Source organism: Daldinia childiae (assembly GCF_008694065.1).
Source record: "Daldinia childiae strain JS-1345 chromosome Unknown Scaffold10, whole genome shotgun sequence".
Taxonomy (NCBI): domain Eukaryota; kingdom Fungi; phylum Ascomycota; class Sordariomycetes; order Xylariales; family Hypoxylaceae; genus Daldinia; species Daldinia childiae.
The window spans coordinates 323699-344832 of NW_022984651.1; the positions used below are offsets into that span (position 1 = coordinate 323699).

The following is a 21134-nucleotide window of genomic DNA, read 5'->3' on the forward strand; positions in this document are numbered from 1 at the left end:
GAGTAGTAGTAGTAGTAGTACCGAGTGCTAGTTTTCATATATGTAGTTGGACCGATCGTGAAACTTGAAACAATTTTTCGCGTGAGGAGTCTATGTGTGTATATAAGTTTTACGCACAATAGTCATAGGGCCATTGTACACAACTGGTTGCCCCTTTCTCGGCTGCTTTGTATGTGTTCCTATAAGGGCGACGCGCGGTGCTTTGTTAGCTTCATAGTGCCGGGTGTAGCTTAGAATCTTTCTGAATAATCCTGCTCTTGTCTTAAAGTGATGATGGTGGTAGTATTTTCTGCCATATATGGTATGATGGTCACGGCGTGAAAGCTTTTGAATTACTAAATTATGTTAGAATAACTGTAAAGTGTTAGTAAATGGTAGTAAACATAGGCATAGCTATATCCCGACTTCTCAACGATGGTAGAACTCCTTTTCATAACTGGGTGGCTCAAGTCCAGTCATTATTTTCAGGACTCCCCCCGGGGTAGGTAAGCAGAGATACACGTGAAGTGGCGGACAAAGAATCTATATGAAATGTACTCTCGAATCGTAGCTACCAGCTACATATCTGTTATGTAATACTTTTGGTAAGATGTTGGTTGAGACGCCTGGTTTACGAGCCGCCTCGCTTGCTAGGTACCTTTTTATATTCCGTTTTTGCTTTCCATAAAGTTCATTATATTATCACTTCACCTACCTTGTTTAGGTGTGACGCGAGGCAATAAAACTTGAGTTTATTTGGATGTATGAGTATGTATCATTTAAGCGACAGCAAAAAGCTCATCTAGGAAGAACTCAACTAATTGTGATGGAAGTTTTCAGTGTATAAATTGTTCCTCTAGTATTTAATAAGTTAATGGTTATTTCAGCTTACTAAGTAGGGAGTGAGTAGGAATATTAAAGTGGTATAAAGAGATTCACATTTGAGTATCTTATGAGGTTGTAATTAGGTAGCTAATATAAAGTCTTAACATCTTTCAAGGTTTAATATCATAACAGCAGAACAGTCTACACACCCATAGCTATCTCCCAGCATGTCATATATCCTTTAGTTTCTCTGGCGAATACCAATAAGCCAAGATGCCCGTTGCAATGCTGGTGGCTGTGCTTGGCAAGCAAGTACATATGCCACATCTCAATGGTATATATCTGAAACTATACTAACCACGGCTCTTGTTGTTCTCCGTGGAGACGCATTATAAACTGTGTTATGATTCGCTGGCCACTCTAGTGTAAAGCTATCTCAACCCCTAAGCCCCAACGGTGGAATTGTATATGCTAGTGCTAATCTCAATCAAGAATTATGGCGTTTTGATAGACCAATGAAGAGTTATCTCGCTTGGGTTGACTAGTCGTAGGCTAGTAATACAGTATAATACATCGTGTGAATACGGTAGTGTCACCTTAGAATCTAGATTGTTACCGCTTCCGGGGACATCTTCTTTTATATGTCTGCTGCTCCTATGTGAGATTAATTCGAATTAAAGGTTTGTATTTGTGTCCGAAAACAACTTTAGATTAATACATGATATAATCAAGTTTCTATTAGCTACATGTAGCTTGGGCGTCAACTACACCACTTATAAAAAGCTCGTGAAATTACTTACTACTCTAGCCGCAAGCCATTTCACTCCTTTGGCACTTTGGGGGAAATACGTACATCTAAAATAGGCACCTAGACTAGAAATAAATAAAAAGAACAAAATTTCGTTAACACTCGTACGTACATGCTAGGTTAGACGCTTCATCTTTGAGTGCCATCTTAGTAAACTATTTTCACTCGTTTCTGAGGCACAGGGGGTAGAGGATCATGTTATCTAACATTGTAACATCGTGTTGCTGCGGGGAGGAAAAATTGGAAAGCTATCTTGAATCTCTACCTTCAGCTGACAGGGGGTCTGCATATCGTCTTCCAATCCATGACCCTAGTTTCAGCCGCAAAACAGTCCGCTATCGCATTTTGAAGTGATATGCCGCAACTACGAAGTCTCGCGGTGGCACTTCATCTCGTTTGGTGTAGTCTCGAGAGGACCAAAGCGTTTCGGGTGGATCCTCTTCTTCCCGCAGATATCGCTATTTGCAGTTGTCCTTCTCTTGGCGTAGATCAATGGACTTGGGATTTCCCTGGCTTAGAAGCTTACCAAGGTTAGGTAGTTTTGGCGTTTTACTGCATAGATGACTTGTCGTGGGCACCTTTAGCTGCTGGTACCCTACTACCCTTGCGCCTGTCAGTTGGTGAAGTATTTGTTTCGCTTATGGCTTATTGGTAGGCGGGCGAGTCATAGTCCACACGAGGCGCTCTTCGTTCGTAAAAACCATACAGGGTCTGACGGGTACATATGGGGTAGACAGTCCCTTTCCTGAGTCGCTTGATATTTCTACCTAGTTTTCTTTTCGTAGTGACCGTTTTGCTATTCACAGGTCTCTGCGACGTGATTCTCTTTTAATCATTACCCCTTTGTGTGCCACGATGGAGCAACCACAGTCGAAGTACTCGAACCAGCGAGTTCCTGGAAAGGAACATATTCCCCTTTACCCTAAAGGATTCGTTGCCATCCGCATTATTCAGTTAATTTTCGGCATTATATGTTTGGGATTAAGCGCTTTCGGTATCGTCTATCTTGTTTTTGCAGGAGATGCCCTGACGCTTTTTACCGTATGTGAACCTCAACAGCCAACAATTCGGACCAATATTAAGAAGAAACTGACAAGATAACCAGTCTATTGCGACTATCATCACTAGTATATATTGTCTCGTCGCCCATTTCGGTCCCGCGAAGGCTTATAACTACTGGGCAATACTTGGCTTGGATATATTCCTTGTTATCTTCTGGCTAATTTCATTTGCCATCCTTGCTGCTCAAATCGCATCCGCGTTCGCTGAATATAACGCATACAGCGACTACTATGACGGCTACTATGATTTTAGCGAGTACGATGCTATAGTTAATACGTATGGCGGTAGCTTAGCTGCTGCTGCAGGTTTAGGTGGTGTAGAATTGTAAGTCATTGGATGTAGGCTTCTCGCTATATTTACGCAACTCTAATGTCATTTAGTCTTCTCTATGTCATCTCACTTTCGATCCACGGCGTCATGCTACACCGGCACCGAAAGGCCGGTCTCAAGGCCATGCCCATTCACGGGGCTCCCAGTGGTACAGGTGCTGGCGTTGAACTGGCCGGCGGAGAGAAATTTCAGATGCAGCCTCAACCTGCGCAAGTCTATCAAGAACCCAACCCTATGGCTGGGCATCCTCCGCCTCCCCAGGGATACTATCCGCCGCAGTCGCCGTCCCCGCTCTCTTCTCAGCCCACAGGCAGTACTTATGTTCAGCCCCAGCAGATGGGAAACCCCGGTCAGCCTATCTACGAGGCTCCTGGTCAAGCCCAACAGTATCACGCTGCTCAGTAATCTAGGAAGGATACCCTGGTTGATGGAGCATGAATGAATTGTTTTCGAATGAGTTTGTACGGTAGCTAGCAGGTCATACATATATCTCATTCCATGCAATGCTAAGTAGGCTGATTTAGTAGAGCGAAAACTCGGAAAAAAACAAAATAAAATCTTCTATATTTAGAATCGGCTAGGCCTTGGGAATTCTCAAGGCGCATCTATAAACTGTACGCCGAAACGGAAAAGTGACTTTTGACTTCAACTTCGTAAATTTCCCATACTTTGTGTTGTTAAAAGGAACGTGGTTTCGGGAGTGCTGCTTGCGACCTCTGGAATGTATTCTTTCACCTGTATTACCGAAACCGGGAATAGCTATACGGAAGCATCCAATCATGTCCCAAGGATTCCAATTGTTGTCTAAAACCATTATACCGAGTCCGTCTTTGTCTGTTTGATAACTTTTCTGCGAGCCCTTGATTTTGGCCGTCTTTTTAATCACCATCTCTCATAAACCTCTAGCCCTCTCTAGTCAAATCTTGCTTGAGTCATCGTTTAACTTCTCAGGGGTTTTACTCCATACTATTATACACTATACATTATTACATTATTACATATTGAAGGAATCAACAATAGCATAAGAATTGAAGACTGTTCTGCGTACGGACTTAACATGTCGGGAATACAAGACGGAGATAAGAACAAGAAGGGGTCAGGGAGGCGCAGAGCGCTCTATACTCCACGAGACACAGATGTCAGAGAGTACCCTAAAAATGTCTTTGAATACGTAGCCCACGGAATATTTGGGGATCCTGATCACAAATGGGGTCCGTTTGCCAGACATGTCCGGGCGGCTAAGAAAGAAGGACGTTGGAATGAGTGGAGGCTTCGTGATATCGTGAATGAGGAACCTGATGATTCGGGGGACGAATCAGATGACCACCATAGGAGACGAAGCAAAGTTTCACGAAAAGCCTCGCAAAGATATAAAATAACCGAAGAGCTAAGACTCGACAGTCGCCCTGCGCATATCGACTTCGAACAGCTTCTTGGTCGCATAGCCCATCCTGGAGATTACGATGATAACTTTTATAAGACGCACTACGCCAACCTATACGCTAAAACGGTAGACTTTGCAACTAAGTGGTTCGATGGCAACGTGAACTTGGAAAACTTCAGTCACCCGGCCCAGATCTGGACTTCTAATATGACGGAGCAATTTGCTGAATACACCCGCCTGGTTGCCCATGAAGATCGAGGAAACGGTGGATGGCCCATCGTATTAAATGATGCGACGCAACGAAAATGGCTTGTTGTTGGCATCCTCGGCCAGGTTATGGAGAAGAAGATTTTTAGTGAGCTGCTGTTCGGAGCAGACGAAGATACCGAAGAGGAATTAGAGAGACTTGACTTTAAGTGGATGGAAAAAGAAGGTAGGTTATTGAAGCCCAAGGGATTTTCTCCTTTACTCAAAACAAGATAAATTATGATTTACTGACACATTTTTATAAAGGTTACGACCGTAAGACCGCTCGTGCTATTACTGCGAGGTATGGTGTAGAAGGAGGACTACTCCCAGCAGATTTTTGGCCCGCGGTCGACGAGCTGGCGGCCAAGACTATGAATATTTTCCTACCGTTTCTAAACGTTTTCAAGGAAGTCCTCCCGGGACAGGCAAACGCATGGTACTCGAAAACGGTATTCTTGCAAGAATTGCACACGATAATTTCGTACGCGGGTATGATTCAAGTCTGCATGGCCATCTCGCCTTCTATTTTCCATTTCCTCTCCGCCACGCCCGGCGCCCGTATGGATTACGGGCAGGAGGAGCAGGCTGATATGCAGCTGTACCGCGAATCCAAGGAGCTGTACGAGGGAGAGGATAAAGTCTGGAATGACTACGTCAATGCCGCCGTGCAGGGCTCCCGTGTCAACAGGCGCGTTCAGCAGCCGATCCAGATACCCCAGAACGATAAAGAACGCCGCGTCATGGAGTACCACAGGATCCGCGGCGCCAAGGTCAAGTTCGCAGTGTTCCCCAAGGTCACGCGCTACCGGCCTTATAACAAGGGCAAAGGCACTGCTGAAGCCACTTTCAATTATGATCCTAAAGATGAGGCCTGGACGGATGAGCGCAATGAAATCGAAGGCCAGACCATTAGCGATATCTCAAACTGCATGGTTGTTTATTACCAGGGCTTGATTTACCCCGAGGAAGACTACGTCGAGGCCATAACCCTAGATGAGCATTTGCATACGCTTCTCTGGCAGCCGAACGGTCTATACGGATTGCTTGAGGCAGGCTTCGTGACTCTGTTCGGCGCGTCCAGAAGGGCATTCTGGCATGTTTTGGTGGCCGGCGGGTTTCTTTGGGGCTTATTCTCGGTCTATAAGGGATTCGACTACATTACATATCTCGTCAACTTCTGGCTCATCCCTCTCCTCTGGGTTTCTTGCTGCATATATTTCCTCGCCAAGCCTCACATAGAGCAAGGAAACTGGAGGAAGGGTGGACTTATCATTGGCGCTTGGGTATCGTTCTTATACCTCATCGGCGCTTATTATACTCTTACGGGTGTGGAACCCCCGCCGCGTGACTCGAGAGTAGGCTGGGACTTCTTTGGAGGTCAAATCAACGAAACCATTGGCGACAGGCTTAGAGATTTATTGAAGCAAAAGGAAGTCGAGGAAGTGCTATAGAAGAACGCGTGAGCTAGTAGATGGGACGGGGAGACGTGGGTCTCGGTGATTGGCGGTGGTTATAGAACGGCGATAGAGTGATGACGATGGTTATTACAGTGGTGGCAGTGGTGGTGCACACGGTTTGGTGTCCGGTTTGGTAATGTTATTTATTGTTTTAGTTCTTAATGGTATTTTTGCTTTGCCTTTTTTCTGTATTAATATTGTATTCCGCAATCAGGAGATCATTTAACTAAGTAGATTAAGTCCTCGGCCGGGAAGAAAATGAATAAATGAATGCCAATGTTCTAGATTACATCAGGGATCCGATACCACTTACATTAGGTACTTGGCAGTGTCTGGGGAATATCGTGGACATACCGTACAACTGCCGAGAAGAAGTTGGGGAAGTTAGATATGTTCATATATAGAGTATCCCTTACCCCTTGTCCAAGTAAGTGGGCCATTGCTGCTATCTCCGCACATTTACCATGGTGATCTTCAAACATCGTACGGTAGAGATCGAAGATAAAAGAGGGCCAGTTCTGTCCATTGCATGTTTACCTACTTAGCTCTTGATTCTATCGTCTCCTCGACTGTATCTCCAGGTAAAATTGAGACGGGATAACAACCGATATGGCGCCTAAATACTCAGATCCCCTATATCAGGAAGCCCACGAGGAAGCTTTTTCAAAGCCACTCGTTGCAAAGATCAAGACGGTTTTGCCACCAGACGTATCTCAAGAGGATTTCGCCTCAGCTTTAGAGAAAATAGTGGCAGCTTTAGGAAATGACGCTGTTTTTACTGGAGACGGCTTGAAAGACTATGTTGACCCTTATGAGATCCCTGAGGCAGGGCATGAAAGGAGCGTGCCAAGCGCTGCAGCTTGGTAAGGAACTACCTCCTTAGAAAGATTCGATCTCACCATTCGAGCTATTAACCCACCGAACAGTCCATCCTCAGTGTCAGATATCCAGGCCGTTCTGAAGATCGTAAACGAGTATAAAATCCCGGTGTGGACTTTCTCAAGGGGAAAGAATCTAGGGTATCATATAGCTGAATCGTTGCTCGAGAATAGGCGAGGACTAACATGATTTTCAGGTATGGAGGGCCCGCACCGCGTGTTCCTGGAAGTATCGCTCTAGACCTGCACCGGATAAACAAGATCATAGAGGTAAATGAAAAATTCAGTTACGCGGTAGTTGAGCCTGGAGTTACCTTCGGGGACTTATACGAATATTGCGCGAAACATAAACTCAAGGTGTGGCCGAGCACGGCATCTCTGGGATGGGGTAGTGTCATTGGCAATGTGGGTTCTTACTCGCGATAGTGAGAGACAACTTGATTTTAACGTTACTAGGCTCTTGATAGAGGATTGGGATTTATCCCGACGGGAGTCCACCATGAAAACATAGCCGGTATGGAGGTTGTTCTGGCGAACGGCGACGTCGTCAGAACAGGTCAGTTCGCCATGTCTAACTCGCCCTCTTCGCATACAACAAAGTTGACATTCGGCCCTACGATCGATGGTCTCTTCCTACAGAGCAACCTCGGGATAGTGACTAAAATGGGTATTAACTTAACACCGCAGCCGCAAGCATACATGGCCTGCTCGTTCGACGTGCCCGAGTTCGAACATATCGAGACCATAGTTGATGTCTTTGGCGAACTACGACGCAACGGTACTCTACCATACATGGTCTACGTCTTCTACATTGCAGAATGGGCTACCATGTTTGGCAAGCATTCAGATTGGTGGAAAGGTGAGGGACCAATTCCTGACTGGAGACTGAAAGAAATGCAAAAAGATTTAGACGCTGGCATCTGGACTGTCAAGTTTGGACTTTACGGGCCGACGGAGATCATCAAGGCCCAGTTCAACGAAGTAGAAAGAGTTGTAGCAAAGAAAGCCCCCGATGGCCGCCTTCGCCAAACTCTTTTCGCCGGAGAGGACGGAAATCTTTTAGAAGCCACTGCTGTCTCTCCGCTCTACGGTGGTGTCAGGGTCGGAGTCCCAAGCATGTGGAATATACCGATGGTGAACTATTATAACCGCCGGGATGATTCGGTTGGAGCACACGGAGCGTACTCGCCCATCGTACCCCTGGACGGGAAGACGGTACTCGAATGGGCCAAGACAGCCAAGGGCATCTGCGCGGAGCAAGGATTCGATTTCCTATGCGATTTCTTTATGCACGATCGATATGCTATTTTTGTCACGATGCTCTGCTTCGATAAGACCAGCCCAGAGCAACGGACGGGCGTGGATAAAGTGTTTCGTAACCTCTTTAGAGAAGGTAGTAAGCGGGGTTTCGCCAAGTATCGGGCACATATCAACCATATGGGTAAGTTTTATCCCGGGAGATAGATGGACTGTTATAAGTAATACTACTAATACTTGATAGATTTGAATGCGGACCTTTTTGATTTCAACAATCATGCTTACCGCCGTTTCGTCGAGAAGTTGAAGGTTAGTCTACTCTACTCCTCTCCTCTGTACGTACTGGCTGGCTGGGATTTGGAACTGAATATTCAATTTATCTATAGGAATCTCTGGATCCTAACGGTATTCTCTCGCCCGGGAAGATGGGAATATGGCCGGAAAGGTTGAAATGGTTAAGAACAAATAGTCAAGTTGCTAAGATGTAGTGGATCGAAAATAAGGGGTATCTTATAATAGATATGTTAGGTACCTAAGTATAAAGGTTGGCCAAGTATAAATATGATAGGTCATTCCCAACTATCGTCAAAAAAAGAAAAACGTATGTTATAGCCATAACCGACTCCGAGGCACTCTATGGTAAGAGATTACTACGTACCTGTAATACCTACCTGTAAGTATTGTATCGTGTTGATATATGTCGGTTAGTTAGACTCCTAAATTGGTCAAGTTGACTTATATAGCCTGAAGGGCTTTAAACCTCTTAACCGCTATCCCCAATGATCTAGTTGTATATTTGAGATTTCATCGAGCCAGAGATAAGAAATACTTCAGTATTTTGGTTATCACTCAAAAGGTGGAAATGCTATTGAAACTTGACCCGGCAAATAGGAACCACGATGGCTCACGATGGCTTAGATAACAACCTCGTGTCACACGCAAACAAGCCCCCAACTTGATTGTGAAATGCAACGGCTTTAGCCAATCAATATCTCGAATCGGGGTGCCCCTCGCTATATGCATGTAGAAGAAAGTACTTATTTGAGACGCGTTCGACGCGTTTGGTGGCTTTCCAGCACAACAAGTCCCATCACAAATATTATAAAGAGAGAAGAGATGCCCAAGCGCAAGAGGCCAAGTTACTATGCAGTTCGAGTCGGTAGGAAGCCCGGCGTGTACGATAACTGGGAACAATGCGAAGAACAGGTCTCCAAGTTCTCAAACGCAGCTTTTAAGGGTTTCGACACACTTGACGCCGCTCAAGCATTTGTTGGCGATGCCTTAACTCCCGACACCGACCATATAGACGAGGAGAGTGATGATAATGATTCGGCGCGACACGACACTCTCGCGTCCTTGGGGGACTCGACGGGTCTTACAAGCTTCAAGGCCAAAGATGCCGAAGGGCTAATGCCGCCGCCCGCATCGCAGTCTTACTTTGACCAATTCCCAGACTTCGTGCCCGACAACAACGCGCCTTTCGACGACGAATTCGGCCGTCTGGCCTCGTCTCAGGGCTTGGCGTCCGGGACCCAGGAGTACAGGAGACAGCGGACCAAGGCGATCCGCGACGAGTTGAAACTCCACTACTCGACTCAACCCGCGAGGGCCCTGCTGGCCATACCCGAGCTGGGGAAACGATCCCTCGACGAGAGGGAAAAGCTCGACATCTATCAGAACATGTGCCGCGAGATCGGCGTCAACCCGCGCGACACCGTCGGGGCGTGCAGACGGGAGCTTAAGGGGGTTCTGGTCAATATTGTCGATTACATCGATGCCCGCCGCGTAGGAACAAAAGTCAAGATATGGGCCTGGGAGGACTTCCGTCTGTTCAGTGCGTATTCTTTGAGAGGCGATAAACGTATGGATAGGAACGAAGCGAAGGCAGACGGGGGATTCCTGTCGGCTCTCTTGCAGAAGATAACGGGTCCTGGCCCGGGGGAGAGGGGGTTGGCTTCGCTGGCTGCTGGCAATGGAAATGCTAAAAGAAGGAGGACTCGTTAGGGAGGATTAGGGGTTGTAAAGCATGTTCGTGTGTTTAGGTATCTTGTAGTTTATTGGCTAGGTAATATCTGCTATGAATTAACGATATTTTTGTTTAGGATGCAGGTTATGGACTACTTAAACAGATAGGAGAGATTAGTTTGTATCCAACGAATATAAAAGAAACAAGTTTGTCTCGATATATAAGCTATTTTTTAAACCGAATATTTGAACTTGGGAGGCCATATCAGCCAAAGTAATGTCAAGTAATGTCCGCTGATTTATAACCATTTATAATAGGTTTTATCCTAAGTTACTATTACCGCTATTTATATCCAATTTCCATACCATTAATTTTCCCGAATGACAGAACCTCAACTCCAACCCCATCCCAACCACCAGCTGCGCATTACATCTCGTCTCATCTCATCTCATTACACCGACATATATGTACCTAATATAACCTATTAAGCCTTGCGTCTTAAGCTCTTGCCCCTCTCGAGCAAGCCCAAATCCCACCATCCCTCAATCACGCCCCAGAGGGTCTTCCGCTTCGGTTTCGGCTTAGCCGCCATCTGCATTTCTAGATCTCGCCCCCTTGTCGGGCTCAAAGGTGTCGCCTCGTCGTCTTCGTGCTGTATCTGAACCTTCCTACTCTTCGCACGGACCAACATTCTCCCCACTGGTATCCCGAGAGCATCCCTGGGTAAAGGGGGCACTCTGCTAAGCCGGTAGTCCTTTAGCTTAGGCGAGGCAGGGGTGGGCGTGATGGGCGTGAAACCGTCGTCGCTAGGGGTTGGGGGGATGACGACTGCGATGGGAGGATGGGGCATTCTTTTCTTATCGCTGACACTGCGGTGAGATGGTTTGTGTATGATAGGTATATAGTCTTCCTCGGATGAACCGGACGAGCTCAAGGACCTGGCTGCGGATGGGGCTATCATCACTGGAGCCGGAGCGGAAATATTGCTCCCTAAAGGCTGACCCCCGAAGATGGTCGGACCTGAGTTGGCATTCACTATAACTGGAGGTAGCCGAACCGGTCGGGTATCTTCGTCGACAGACCGAAAAATAGGAGGGCGACGCGCGGGTTGGGGCGGGGGGATCCACCGATCGGAACCCTTGGCGGCAAGGAGTCGAGTTCCAAGAGCGGTCGGTCCCGAATTCTGCTGCAGGGGACCAAAGCCCCTCTCGGATTTCTCAGTTACAGCAGCTTCCCCGGAGTTCCCACGCGTGCCCGCGCGCCCCTAACCTTCGATGTCCTTAGGAGCAGCAGCGGCGGTGGCCTTGGTGCGGCGCCACAGTCCGACGCAGATGACGCTGGAAAAGGCGAAGAGCACGCAGAGCGCGATGCTCAGACCCCAGACTGCCTTGATCTCGTAGCAGTGCGGCTGGTCGGTTGTAATCAAAGCCAGGTAGTTGTTGTACTTGGCAGCTGCTGAGGCATAGTTACGAGCTGAGATGGACACGGTAAATGTTTGGGTTTGTGCGATAGGCTGTGGAAGCAGCTCGCACTTAAGTAAGGATAGGGGCTTTCCAATAGTGACTGCGACTACGATAGCGGCGACGAGGAGCGCTAGATCTATCCCGCTCGCGATTAGAAGAGGGAGAAGCTCGTCGTAGTACAGGATGTATGAAATCGAAACGTAAAGCGTTGCGATACTTGCCTTCAGAGTTGTTAGCAGGAAGTTTAGGCAAAAGGGGTAGGAATTTGCACACGTACCACGGCAAGGGTGCCAACCAGCACGTCCGGCACGTCGCGTTCCAAGGTTACGATCTCATTGATGAAGTTGGCGGTTATGCCGATGATGGCGATGAGCGAAGCAAATTGCATCGCCCGGAAAGCTATGAAGGTCACGCCGAGGGCGCCGAGCTGAGGTGCCTGGAAACGCATTCTCAACGGGATGCCTGTTTCGAAGTCGGTTATAAGCGAGAGTTTCGGACGAGGCTTGTCGGACTTGAGGACGGTGCGCAGAGGGAGACTCCGCGGCGGATATGGGAAAGACGACCGGGGGCTTGAGGAGTGAATTTTGAATGAGGGACGGCTCGAGACCGAATTGACAGATGGGAAATGAGCTTTTTTGACCTCGGATGAGCGAGGATTTGGACTGAAGCAGATCTACTGCGATAGAAAAGACCGATATAGATATAAACCGAGAAGATCGTAAGTAGGAAAACCGTTTCGTATAACTTAGAGAGAAAGAGTCGTTGAAATCCAAAGACCGTCCGTTATATCGTGATAGTAGACCCTCCCAAAATAGTGACCGAAAGGAGACAAGGGAAATAAGGAAATAGAGAAAGACTCAAGGAAAAAAAAAAATAGAATACTGCTGAGAGATTGTTTAGTTCGTGAGGTATGAGAAAAAGAAGGTTGTCGATTATTGGGGGTCTCTACATCTTAAATATCTAACATCATACATCACATCGAATATGGTATAAGCCAAGTCCGTCTAGATTCTTTCAATATCCATCGTCTACCTTAGGTTACAACTCTCGCGGCAAAACATCCCTGACTCGATCTTCTTTCTGAGCAGCCGCGTCTTGGCTATCATTGTTTGCGTCTACGCATCGCATCCACAATGCTATTTTCGCAGACATAATATCGGCACTTGAAGCGGATAGCAGAATCACGACGCGCGGGTGTGTCCAATCGGGGGAGAGATGATCGTCGTTACCAGGAACCCAGCATAAAACACCCAGGCCGTCGTGGATATCGTCGCCATGAACGATAGTCAAAAATAGACCAATAGCACCTCGTTCGCCTAGCGTCGTCCTAACCCCCGGCAATTAGCATTATTGTCGGGGAGTTCTGGTTGGCTAACGGCTCAGCTAAGGCGAAATGAAATCGGTGGGTCGATCAGGGATGGTTAAGCGCGGGCCGCGGTTAGCAGCCTTGGTGTTTGCGACTGTAGCCGCCGACATGGATTATTATATGAGCACGGGTATTAGTTTGTTGTTTTAAGTCGATCGTCAATTGTCGACCAATAGGTTGGCTAACCTGTTTTTCCCTTGTAAAACAACCGGTCCGCATACGATAAACACCGTAGACTTGGGAAGGCGGCTCTGTTGCTATGCAGTCATGGAATTCCCAAGCCGCATTGCTTCTTTACTGGTCAATCTAACTATGGTGGAGATTAAGCAGAAGTTTCGGAAGCTTAGAAGTCCTATCATCATTAACATAACCCTGACCTTGACCTGAAACAGCGATGGCAAATACGATATTTAGAATATCGCATCGTACGTGTTAGGTTAGCAACATCGTAACAGGCGGGTGGTGGTGATACGATATCATATGGTGCTGAAAATCGCGTGAATTTTATTTCTGTCTGTGGTTTGTTAGTCTTCACAAGAGTTCTAATCAAATGGAAACACTGTCGATCTGTAACTTGATCAGTTTAGGTTGTATCGTAGTCATTTTACTCCCAGGCGCCCTTTTGCGAATGTGTTAAGACCATTCATGTGCAGTCCACTAAATAACATGAAAAAAAAAAACCTGAAAAAAGACCACTGCCAATCAACCTCCAATTCTAAGTTCTGAGCAACGTTGTACGTTGCTAATATCGTCAATGTGATATACAGTCTCCTATTTTTTTTGTAGGTATGCATAGACTCCGCCTTGGCTAAGACCTTGTTACGGGTTAGGGTAGTCCTCTAACCCAACAAGTCGTCCAAGCCACTGCTTCCGCCTGCTTGTGAACTACCTGCAGGTTTTTGCGTGCCTGCTGCCGGCGCCCCCCAGAGTGATGCGCTGGTCTTCTCCTTGGCGAGCTGACCCATCTTCGGTCCTGCAGTCGGTGTGCTCGCTTTCTTCAAACCGTTACCGGCTTGGCCCCAGAGATTCGCAAACGGGTCACCACCGGCGGTGGGCTTAGCCGTCGCCGGGGCTGCTGGTTTGTTAAGCGCTGATAGGCCGGATGAAGTGGAAACACCAGTTGCGGACGATACCCCAGAGATTGATGAACCCGTCGGCTGGGCTTGGACGGACTGATAATAATTAGGAGTTGCCGCTTGATAGCTAGTCATCGGCTTTGGCGCTTGTGCAGACATACTCGCGGCTGTCGGTATGCTGAAAGACGAGTAGTTAGCTGCAGGTGTCGTGGTGGTGCTTGCGGGAGGTGAGATCGACGACATCATGTCGCTAAGGTTAGCTTGCTGGGGCCCGGACACAGGCTTTGGCGCAGCGAACTGGGCGGTGGAATGAGCGTTCGACGTCACCATAGGCGGGATACCGACGTTGTTTGAAGGTGCGGGCGTTGCCGATTGGAAATCATCAAAATCGTCGTCATCGTTGTTGGCCGTCGACAGAGCAGCCAGTCCAGAAGAACCATTCGATGGAGTAGCCGTAGAGGCGGTCGCCGCAGGAGCAGGGTCGTCAAAAGAGAAGAGGTCAACCTCGGGCTCTTTTTTCTTTGCAGGTTCGACGGTCTTCTTGACGCCCATCCTTTCATTACGCTCGGGTCGCTTCGCTCGAGACGAGCTCGACGGCGCAGATCCTTCATCGAACTCGTCATATTCTTCGAACTTGTCTGCACGACTAGCGCTGGTATCTTTCCAGTCATCAGACTGGCCTCCGAACCCGCCACCATCTCCGTATACACCGCCTGAGTACCCGCCATAGTTGCCCGACTCGCTACCGAATCCCCCAAAACGGCTGCTACCAGAGAAACCTCCCATAGTACCGCCTTCGACTCCCGTGTACTTGGCCTTGTTGGTTCTGGCCTTCTTCCGCTCTGCTCGGATCCGATCGACGTCACCTAGGAGTTCCGCAAGTTCCTTTGCACGATTTCGGACGTTGATGCCCTGGTCCTTGCCGTTCTGATCGATGTAGTGAAATTGCCGTAGCATCTTTAATAGCGTTATATGGCCGCGCGCATCGTCGATGACTCGTTCCGAGCCGTGCTTGATCAAGAATTCGAGAAGTTGAAGCGCCTTGTATATTTGCCTCCATTCTTCGGCGGCCTTTTCGGTGAAACGACGGTAGATCATGGGCATAATTTCGTTGAGAGTTTGGCTAACGTCGGTCAGCGTCAGTAAGATAAACGCGTGGGCAGGACTATGATCGCGTACTAGTTAAAGGTGCCATTGGCGATTTCCTGCATAAGAGTAGACGAGGCGCCCCATGGTTCGTTATTAGTAGCTTCTCGCACCTGTTGCGCGCGTAAGTAACCGCAATATCAAGCATCTTAGGTTAGAATCAATTGAATTGTTACCGACCTTAGATTCCATCTCGGTGTAATTCATAACAGCTATAATATCCAGATAAGTTAGCATCCAGGTTTCGGCCGAGGCATACATCGGGTGTATAAGACGAGTACATACCATTCTGAACCTTGCGAACACCAGCCTTAAGATCGTATAGCGTTAGGTTGGTCACCTGGTCTTTCAGACTGTTGAAATCCATCTTGTGCCGTAGTTATTCTGTCCCGATCAGGGACCAAGAGAGAGGATCGAGGTTGTGGTAGGAGGTAATAAGATAGCGAGCTGAGGGAAGTAGGTTTAAAGCAGTTTTCTGATTATATTTCTCGTTTTATTGCTTTATTGTTCTTGTTTAGCTCAGTTTCGAAACGTTGCTAAATGGATGAATTGCGGTATCGAAACTGCATCTGGCAAAACTGACACTTCGACTTTCCTACCTTCCTTTCGGACCCCTGACAAACGCTGCCCGACTTGTGCAATGGCCACCTTGATAACTTATGGGATCCACATCCGGCACTGCGGACTCCTTACGTCAGCGAGACTATAGACATCACGTGACTAGAGCATGATTATCTCATACATACATGTCACCCAAACAAAGAGACGCTTAAATTTCTATAGTTTAGGTATTTATTAATATAGTAGTGATTTACTAACATTCAGATTTGAAGACAGAGATTGAAAAAGGCATAGTACGTATATCTAATTGGTCAAGTAGACAAAATGATAGAATGGCCAGAATAGCAGAATAGCCGGTCCACTTTAGTGTATAGATTTATAGAGAGCTCGGACCAGGTTAAACTTTTGTAGGGCTCCCAAAGATCCCAGAAAATTTGAGAGCTCTGCTCAAGCTTGACTCCCACTATTGTAAACTACGTTATCCGGCCTCGAATTTGCTCTACTTATATTTGGAGTGACGGTTTCATTGCATTATACAACCCGCCTATAAGGTATGTGAGAACGGTTCTTAGAGTTGTTATCGAATTTGTACTTTGTTAAGCTTGAAAGGAAGTTCTCAAAGCTCCAAGCGGAGCTTCTAAACAGCACAATCTTCGAATCATAACTTGTGGTTACGTTAGAAAGCTGTGAGCTTGTTGGTTTGTAGCGGTTTTTCTTTTTCTTTTTTCTTTTTTTTATATACAGAAGGCTGTATTAGTGTCGACCTCTTGCGCAAAATGATCATCTCTCAACTTCCAAAGACAGAAGCAAGGCTGGAGAACAATTGTTTCAAGCCAAGTTGCGGCCCAGCGACGACATGTCTCTCCATCTGTCCTTTACAGGCCGAAGCATGCCGAATCTGTGGGCGGTCAGATAGATGGGTGGAAGTGGGGTGAAAGCTGCAGTCTTGCCCCAGCTGCTCTGTGTCCGCCTCGTTGGTGTATGTCTGCGTATGTCTGCGTATGCGTGTGTGTAAGTCGTGGCATGCGTTTCTAGTGGCCTACTTGTCGCATGTTTGAAGACGCTATACTCGAGCAGTCCTACATACCTACTACATATCTACCGGCAGCATCACACGCTTGTTGCAACAAGCGTGGCGAGAAGCCGAAGACACTATGCTGCATGCAAGGAGCACAAAACATTGCTAAGGCACGGCACGGCATTGCACTGCCACCCTCTTGCCCTCTTTTCTCCGGAGAGTCGTTGACCTATCCGATGGAAAGACGCACGTGGAATTTAGTCCGAATATGTCTAAGAGCACGTCATCGGCGTCCTTGACAGCACGGAGAACACAGTGGATTTCCGTATTAGTTGAGGAGCCTTTCAACTCATTGCCGGCTAGAAGACCGTCGGAAGCACTTGGTTGACCGATATCCTTCGAGCGAGGTGAATCTACTCGGCGTTTACTTTATTAATATAAAAGCCGAAGACTTGTCCTCTTCGGAGCCCTTATTGGAATAGCCAGAGGAATGATGGATAGACGGAGTACTCATCCAGACCCCTGACCTCCATGCCCCTTTGATCACAAATTCCATCCCCAGTTCTAACCCCAGTTCTAGTTCGGACTGAGAATTGGCGGGGAGAAAAAGGGGGGGGATACATTCTTTCCTCTGGCTTTTAGTTACGTTTGTTTCCGTTTTTGTTGTTGTTGACGTTATCCCCTTTTCAAAACTTACCCCTTCTCCTTCTTATTACCTCTTATTTGTTTGCTTTTTATTAGAAAAATCAGTCCAAGAATACCAAACCATCTCAACCTACTTGTACATTAATCCCAATTAGTTCTTGTTGGGATTGAATTCATACATGGTACATGTAGGTAATGGTTACATGTATTGTCGTACCATTGTACTTCTATACATGTGTACATACCTATGATGTATTTCTTAGTGGCATGCATGTGGGTAATATGTTTAGGAAGTCCGCCTCAAGTGAAAGCACCTAAACTGTTAAAGTGGATGGAGTGGGGTGGGAAGTGAGTGAGAATAAGTGACGACAGCTCCTTCCAAGTTTAACCCCTCCACAGTATATACAAGTACCCGTGTACCTAAGGCTGTTACGATGCTGCTAAGATGCATGCAGTACCACACTTTCACCCTCATAAACCCCACTTGCAACCTGTAGCCCCCTCGGAAAGAGCTTTTTTTTGCCTCCATCTTTATTATGTGATTGGTCAGTAGCTTGAGCTGACCCCTCCCTTAGCAAATCCCAATACAGTACCGCAAAAAGATGATGAGACAGACCTTCTTCCAACCCCTCCTTCGAGTGCCCCGCGCTGCGTTTTCTTCCTCCTCTTCCTCATTTTCAACTTCGTCTTCCTGCTTTCGACCTTCAATCTTCCCAAAGGCATCATCAACTTTCTCTTCTACTCCAGCAAGCCAATCGTCCGTTCGATTCTTTTCCGCAACCTCAATCAATATGTCTGGCAACATTAAGGTGTAAGTCTTACCTTCATCTTTAAATTCTAACTTCTTACTGTAGACTTTTATTTTCGGATGGAGCTAACACATTGTCCAGCTTCTTTGATTTGGAGTGGGAGGGTCCCGTCCTAGAGAATGGCAGACCTACTGCTACCGTGAAGAGTAAGTTAGATCCCATCCCAGCAATTCCACCAAAGCTTCTGCTATCTCGATAAGCTTCATCTTCTATGCACCAGAGCTGTCTATATTATTCATATATTCGTTAGGAAGCTCAATTGGTTCCCAAAACACTGTTCAGCACCGTATATTTTTATTTATTCTTAGCTATTTAGAGCTGACATATTATCTATTTCATAGCCCAGACCGGTCGTATCAACCTGGAGCTCTGGAAGCCCCTCGTACCCAAGACCGTCGAGAACTTCCGTGCTCTTTGCACCGGCGAGAAGGGCTTCGGCTACAAGGGCTCATCCTTCCACCGTATCATCCCCGAGTTCATGCTTCAGGGTGGTGACTTCACTCGTGGCAACGTATGTCGATTTCCTCTCAATACTATCATAGTCTGCTTTTGAGCCGACTTCTAACAACACAATAGGGCACTGGTGGCAAGTCCATCTACGGCGAGAAGTTTGCCGACGAGAACCTCGATATCAAGCACACTCACCCGTACACCTTGTCCATGGCTAACGCTGGCCCCAACACGTAAGTTTTATTCACGTTGCTGTGTCTTTCCATCTTGTACTCCCTTAGCTATTATTTCCTAACTAACGTAACTTGTATTTAGCAACGGCTCCCAGTTCTTCATCACCACTGTCAAGACAAGCTGGCTAGACGGCCGCCACGTCCCCTTCGGTGTCGTTGCGGACGATGCTTCCATAGCTATAGTCAAGGCTATCGAGGCTACTGGCTCCCAGAGCGGTGCTATCAAGTACAGCAAGCGACCTACCATCGTCAACTCAGGCGAGCTTGCCTAAATGAAAAGATGACAAACTTTTCATCTTAACTGCATGTAACATTTCTATTTGGCCCGCGATGCTACCAACTTGCCTCCTTTCAAGTATTGGTCTAGGCCACACAAAAAGGCATATGGAAACTCAGGGAGGGTCAATTTGCGAGACAGTTCAACAAGCAATTCTTTAGACGCTAGGTAGTTGCCAATAACAAGTCTTGTTTTAAATCATATATATTTAGTCCAAGTTCGGTGACACGTCGTTGTAATTGTAGCCTGACTGTCCTGGCCGTACTGACCAACATTAGTGGCTTTGTCCGGATTTGGTAAAACTCTCCCAATGTTTTTTTTCTCGTCCTTAGTTGTGATATATGTATTTTCCCCGCCATAAAACACCATGCTATGCTATGTCGGAAAGCAAAAACGCCACTTATACCTTGGGTATACATTATACCTTATAATAACCATTTGTCAAAATATTCGCACCCTCCCGCCCATACAGGACCACCTTCTTCGCACAGTTCAAAGACAGGGCATTTGCCGCAAGGCACGGTTGTCAAGCCATTAGTTCTTGGATCCCAGAAATCTTCGCTGTCTAGCTTGACCATGTCCGGATGTTGCTTAGACACACGCACGGCCCTGTAGCCAACTCGGTCACCAGTCTTGACCTCCTCGATCCTGTTCTCCCAGATGAGAATGTCGATAAGCTCCTGAACGTGTTCTGTCTTCAGCGGCTGTCCTTTGGCTATGTGCATAGAGACGATTTCTGCCGTAATCTCCTCGGCCGTGGGGTAGCCCATATAACCTGCAGGTAGAGGGAGGCGGAGGGCCCCGCGGACCTTAGATGCGGGAGGTATATGGCGTGTATTGTCATCTTTAGACATTGCGTCTGCGGAACGTTTTTTGCTCTTTATCGCGGCCTCGGATAACCCACCTCTTATTACGCCCTTCTTTGGCAAGACTGGGCTCACGCTTCGAACGCCTCGTTCTCCCGTACTTCGATAGCTACCCCTATCCTTTATAATGCGCACCACCACAGCCTGCAAGGTGTCGATGAAGGCCTCGTCGAGATATTGATCAGTGTACCAAGGGCCGCCTGTTGCGCGGGCAGAAGGCTGCATGTTAAACTTGATCCACATCTTCTTGGACATGTTCTCGACGGTGGTGAACTGCTGGATGAAGCGCTTGGTCTCCAGCTCCTTAAGCGCTTTTCGCAAGGCATTGTCTTGGAGGTTAAGGCGCTTCTTTATGTCCTGCTGCCATGCGCCCTCGGCACCGGCCGAGTCGATAATTTCGTAAACTAGAACCTGGTCCTCGGAGGTGAGGTGCTTATACCTATCGAGAAGAGATTAGATGGCGATTAAAATCAAAAGTAGGTAGATATAATAGGGAGCATAATAGAAAGAAGACTTTACTTACTTGGCCGCCTCGGCCTCTGGACGGAGTCGCCATGCTAGGCCACTGTGGAAGTGGACGGGGACGAAAAGGCGCTCCCGCGTCAGAAGTTGTATGATTTGTAGGAGTTTCTTGACATCTTTAGGCGGAACGACGTCGAGCGCCATTAGGTCCTCCTGAGAGAAAAACTTCTCGGGATTATCTCTGCAGGCATCTTCGCAGGCGGAGTAGAGCTGAGTTTTGAGTATCGAGGTCTGGTCGTCCATTTTGAAGGGTGGTTGAATCGTGACTCATATGTTAATACCTAGTAAATGGTAAATTGGTGATAAGTTCAGTAAGAATTTACAAGGCGCCGCGGGATAGGTAAAAAAAACGCGCCAAGCTGAAATGTACCTAATTCCAAAAAATTAAGAAAGGATCGAGGTACATAGTTGCTTAACGCGCTTCTACTTGATATGTCTGGAATGGAGGACTTGACGTATGTGATTGTGAGGTACGAAAGAGTAAAAGGTATAGGTGAAAATATATAG

The 21134-nt window shown here is 47.1% G+C and overlaps 8 protein-coding genes across 8 annotated transcripts; 5 read left to right on the top strand and 3 right to left on the bottom strand.

The window, feature by feature from the left end:
- Nucleotides 1-2467: 2467 nt before the first annotated feature.
- Nucleotides 2468-3409, top strand: GL218_07827 (uncharacterized protein; the record flags this gene model as incomplete). The annotated part of the gene is made up of 3 exons (XM_033584601.1): nucleotides 2468-2653; nucleotides 2718-2998; nucleotides 3055-3409. The coding sequence occupies 3 exons, from the start codon at nucleotides 2468-2470 to the stop codon at nucleotides 3407-3409; spliced, it is 822 nt and encodes a 273-aa protein (XP_033441342.1).
- Nucleotides 3410-4061: 652 nt separating this feature from the next.
- On the top strand, nucleotides 4062-6088 carry GL218_07828 (uncharacterized protein; the record flags this gene model as incomplete). The annotated part of the gene is made up of 2 exons (XM_033584602.1): nucleotides 4062-4821; nucleotides 4902-6088. The coding sequence occupies 2 exons, from the start codon at nucleotides 4062-4064 to the stop codon at nucleotides 6086-6088; spliced, it is 1947 nt and encodes a 648-aa protein (XP_033441351.1).
- A 615-nt stretch (nucleotides 6089-6703) lies between these two features.
- Nucleotides 6704-8717, top strand: GL218_07829 (Vanillyl-alcohol oxidase; the record flags this gene model as incomplete). Its single annotated transcript, XM_033584603.1, has 6 exons — nucleotides 6704-6957; nucleotides 7021-7113; nucleotides 7170-7377; nucleotides 7429-8413; nucleotides 8474-8538; nucleotides 8616-8717. 6 exons carry the CDS (start codon nucleotides 6704-6706, stop codon nucleotides 8715-8717), a joined length of 1707 nt encoding a protein of 568 aa, XP_033441350.1.
- A 628-nt stretch (nucleotides 8718-9345) lies between these two features.
- Nucleotides 9346-10233, top strand: GL218_07830 (Ribonuclease H; the record flags this gene model as incomplete). The annotated part of the gene is made up of 1 exon (XM_033584604.1): nucleotides 9346-10233. The coding sequence occupies one exon, from the start codon at nucleotides 9346-9348 to the stop codon at nucleotides 10231-10233; it is 888 nt and encodes a 295-aa protein (XP_033441208.1).
- A 446-nt stretch (nucleotides 10234-10679) lies between these two features.
- On the bottom strand, nucleotides 10680-12106 carry GL218_07831 (uncharacterized protein; the record flags this gene model as incomplete). Its single annotated transcript, XM_033584605.1, has 3 exons — nucleotides 10680-11425; nucleotides 11465-11879; nucleotides 11936-12106. The coding sequence occupies 3 exons, from the start codon at nucleotides 12104-12106 to the stop codon at nucleotides 10680-10682; spliced, it is 1332 nt and encodes a 443-aa protein (XP_033441209.1).
- A 1757-nt stretch (nucleotides 12107-13863) lies between these two features.
- Nucleotides 13864-15613, bottom strand: GL218_07832 (uncharacterized protein; the record flags this gene model as incomplete). Its single annotated transcript, XM_033584606.1, has 4 exons — nucleotides 13864-15223; nucleotides 15280-15359; nucleotides 15427-15458; nucleotides 15532-15613. 4 exons carry the CDS (start codon nucleotides 15611-15613, stop codon nucleotides 13864-13866), a joined length of 1554 nt encoding a protein of 517 aa, XP_033441210.1.
- A 2648-nt stretch (nucleotides 15614-18261) lies between these two features.
- GL218_07833 (Peptidyl-prolyl cis-trans isomerase, mitochondrial) lies at nucleotides 18262-19234 on the top strand (the record flags this gene model as incomplete). The annotated part of the gene is made up of 5 exons (XM_033584607.1): nucleotides 18262-18281; nucleotides 18361-18425; nucleotides 18621-18790; nucleotides 18856-18962; nucleotides 19045-19234. 5 exons carry the CDS (start codon nucleotides 18262-18264, stop codon nucleotides 19232-19234), a joined length of 552 nt encoding a protein of 183 aa, XP_033441211.1.
- A 430-nt stretch (nucleotides 19235-19664) lies between these two features.
- Nucleotides 19665-20870, bottom strand: GL218_07834 (putative DNA-directed RNA polymerase III subunit rpc6; the record flags this gene model as incomplete). The annotated part of the gene is made up of 2 exons (XM_033584608.1): nucleotides 19665-20544; nucleotides 20629-20870. The coding sequence occupies 2 exons, from the start codon at nucleotides 20868-20870 to the stop codon at nucleotides 19665-19667; spliced, it is 1122 nt and encodes a 373-aa protein (XP_033441212.1).
- Nucleotides 20871-21134: the final 264 nt, after the last annotated feature.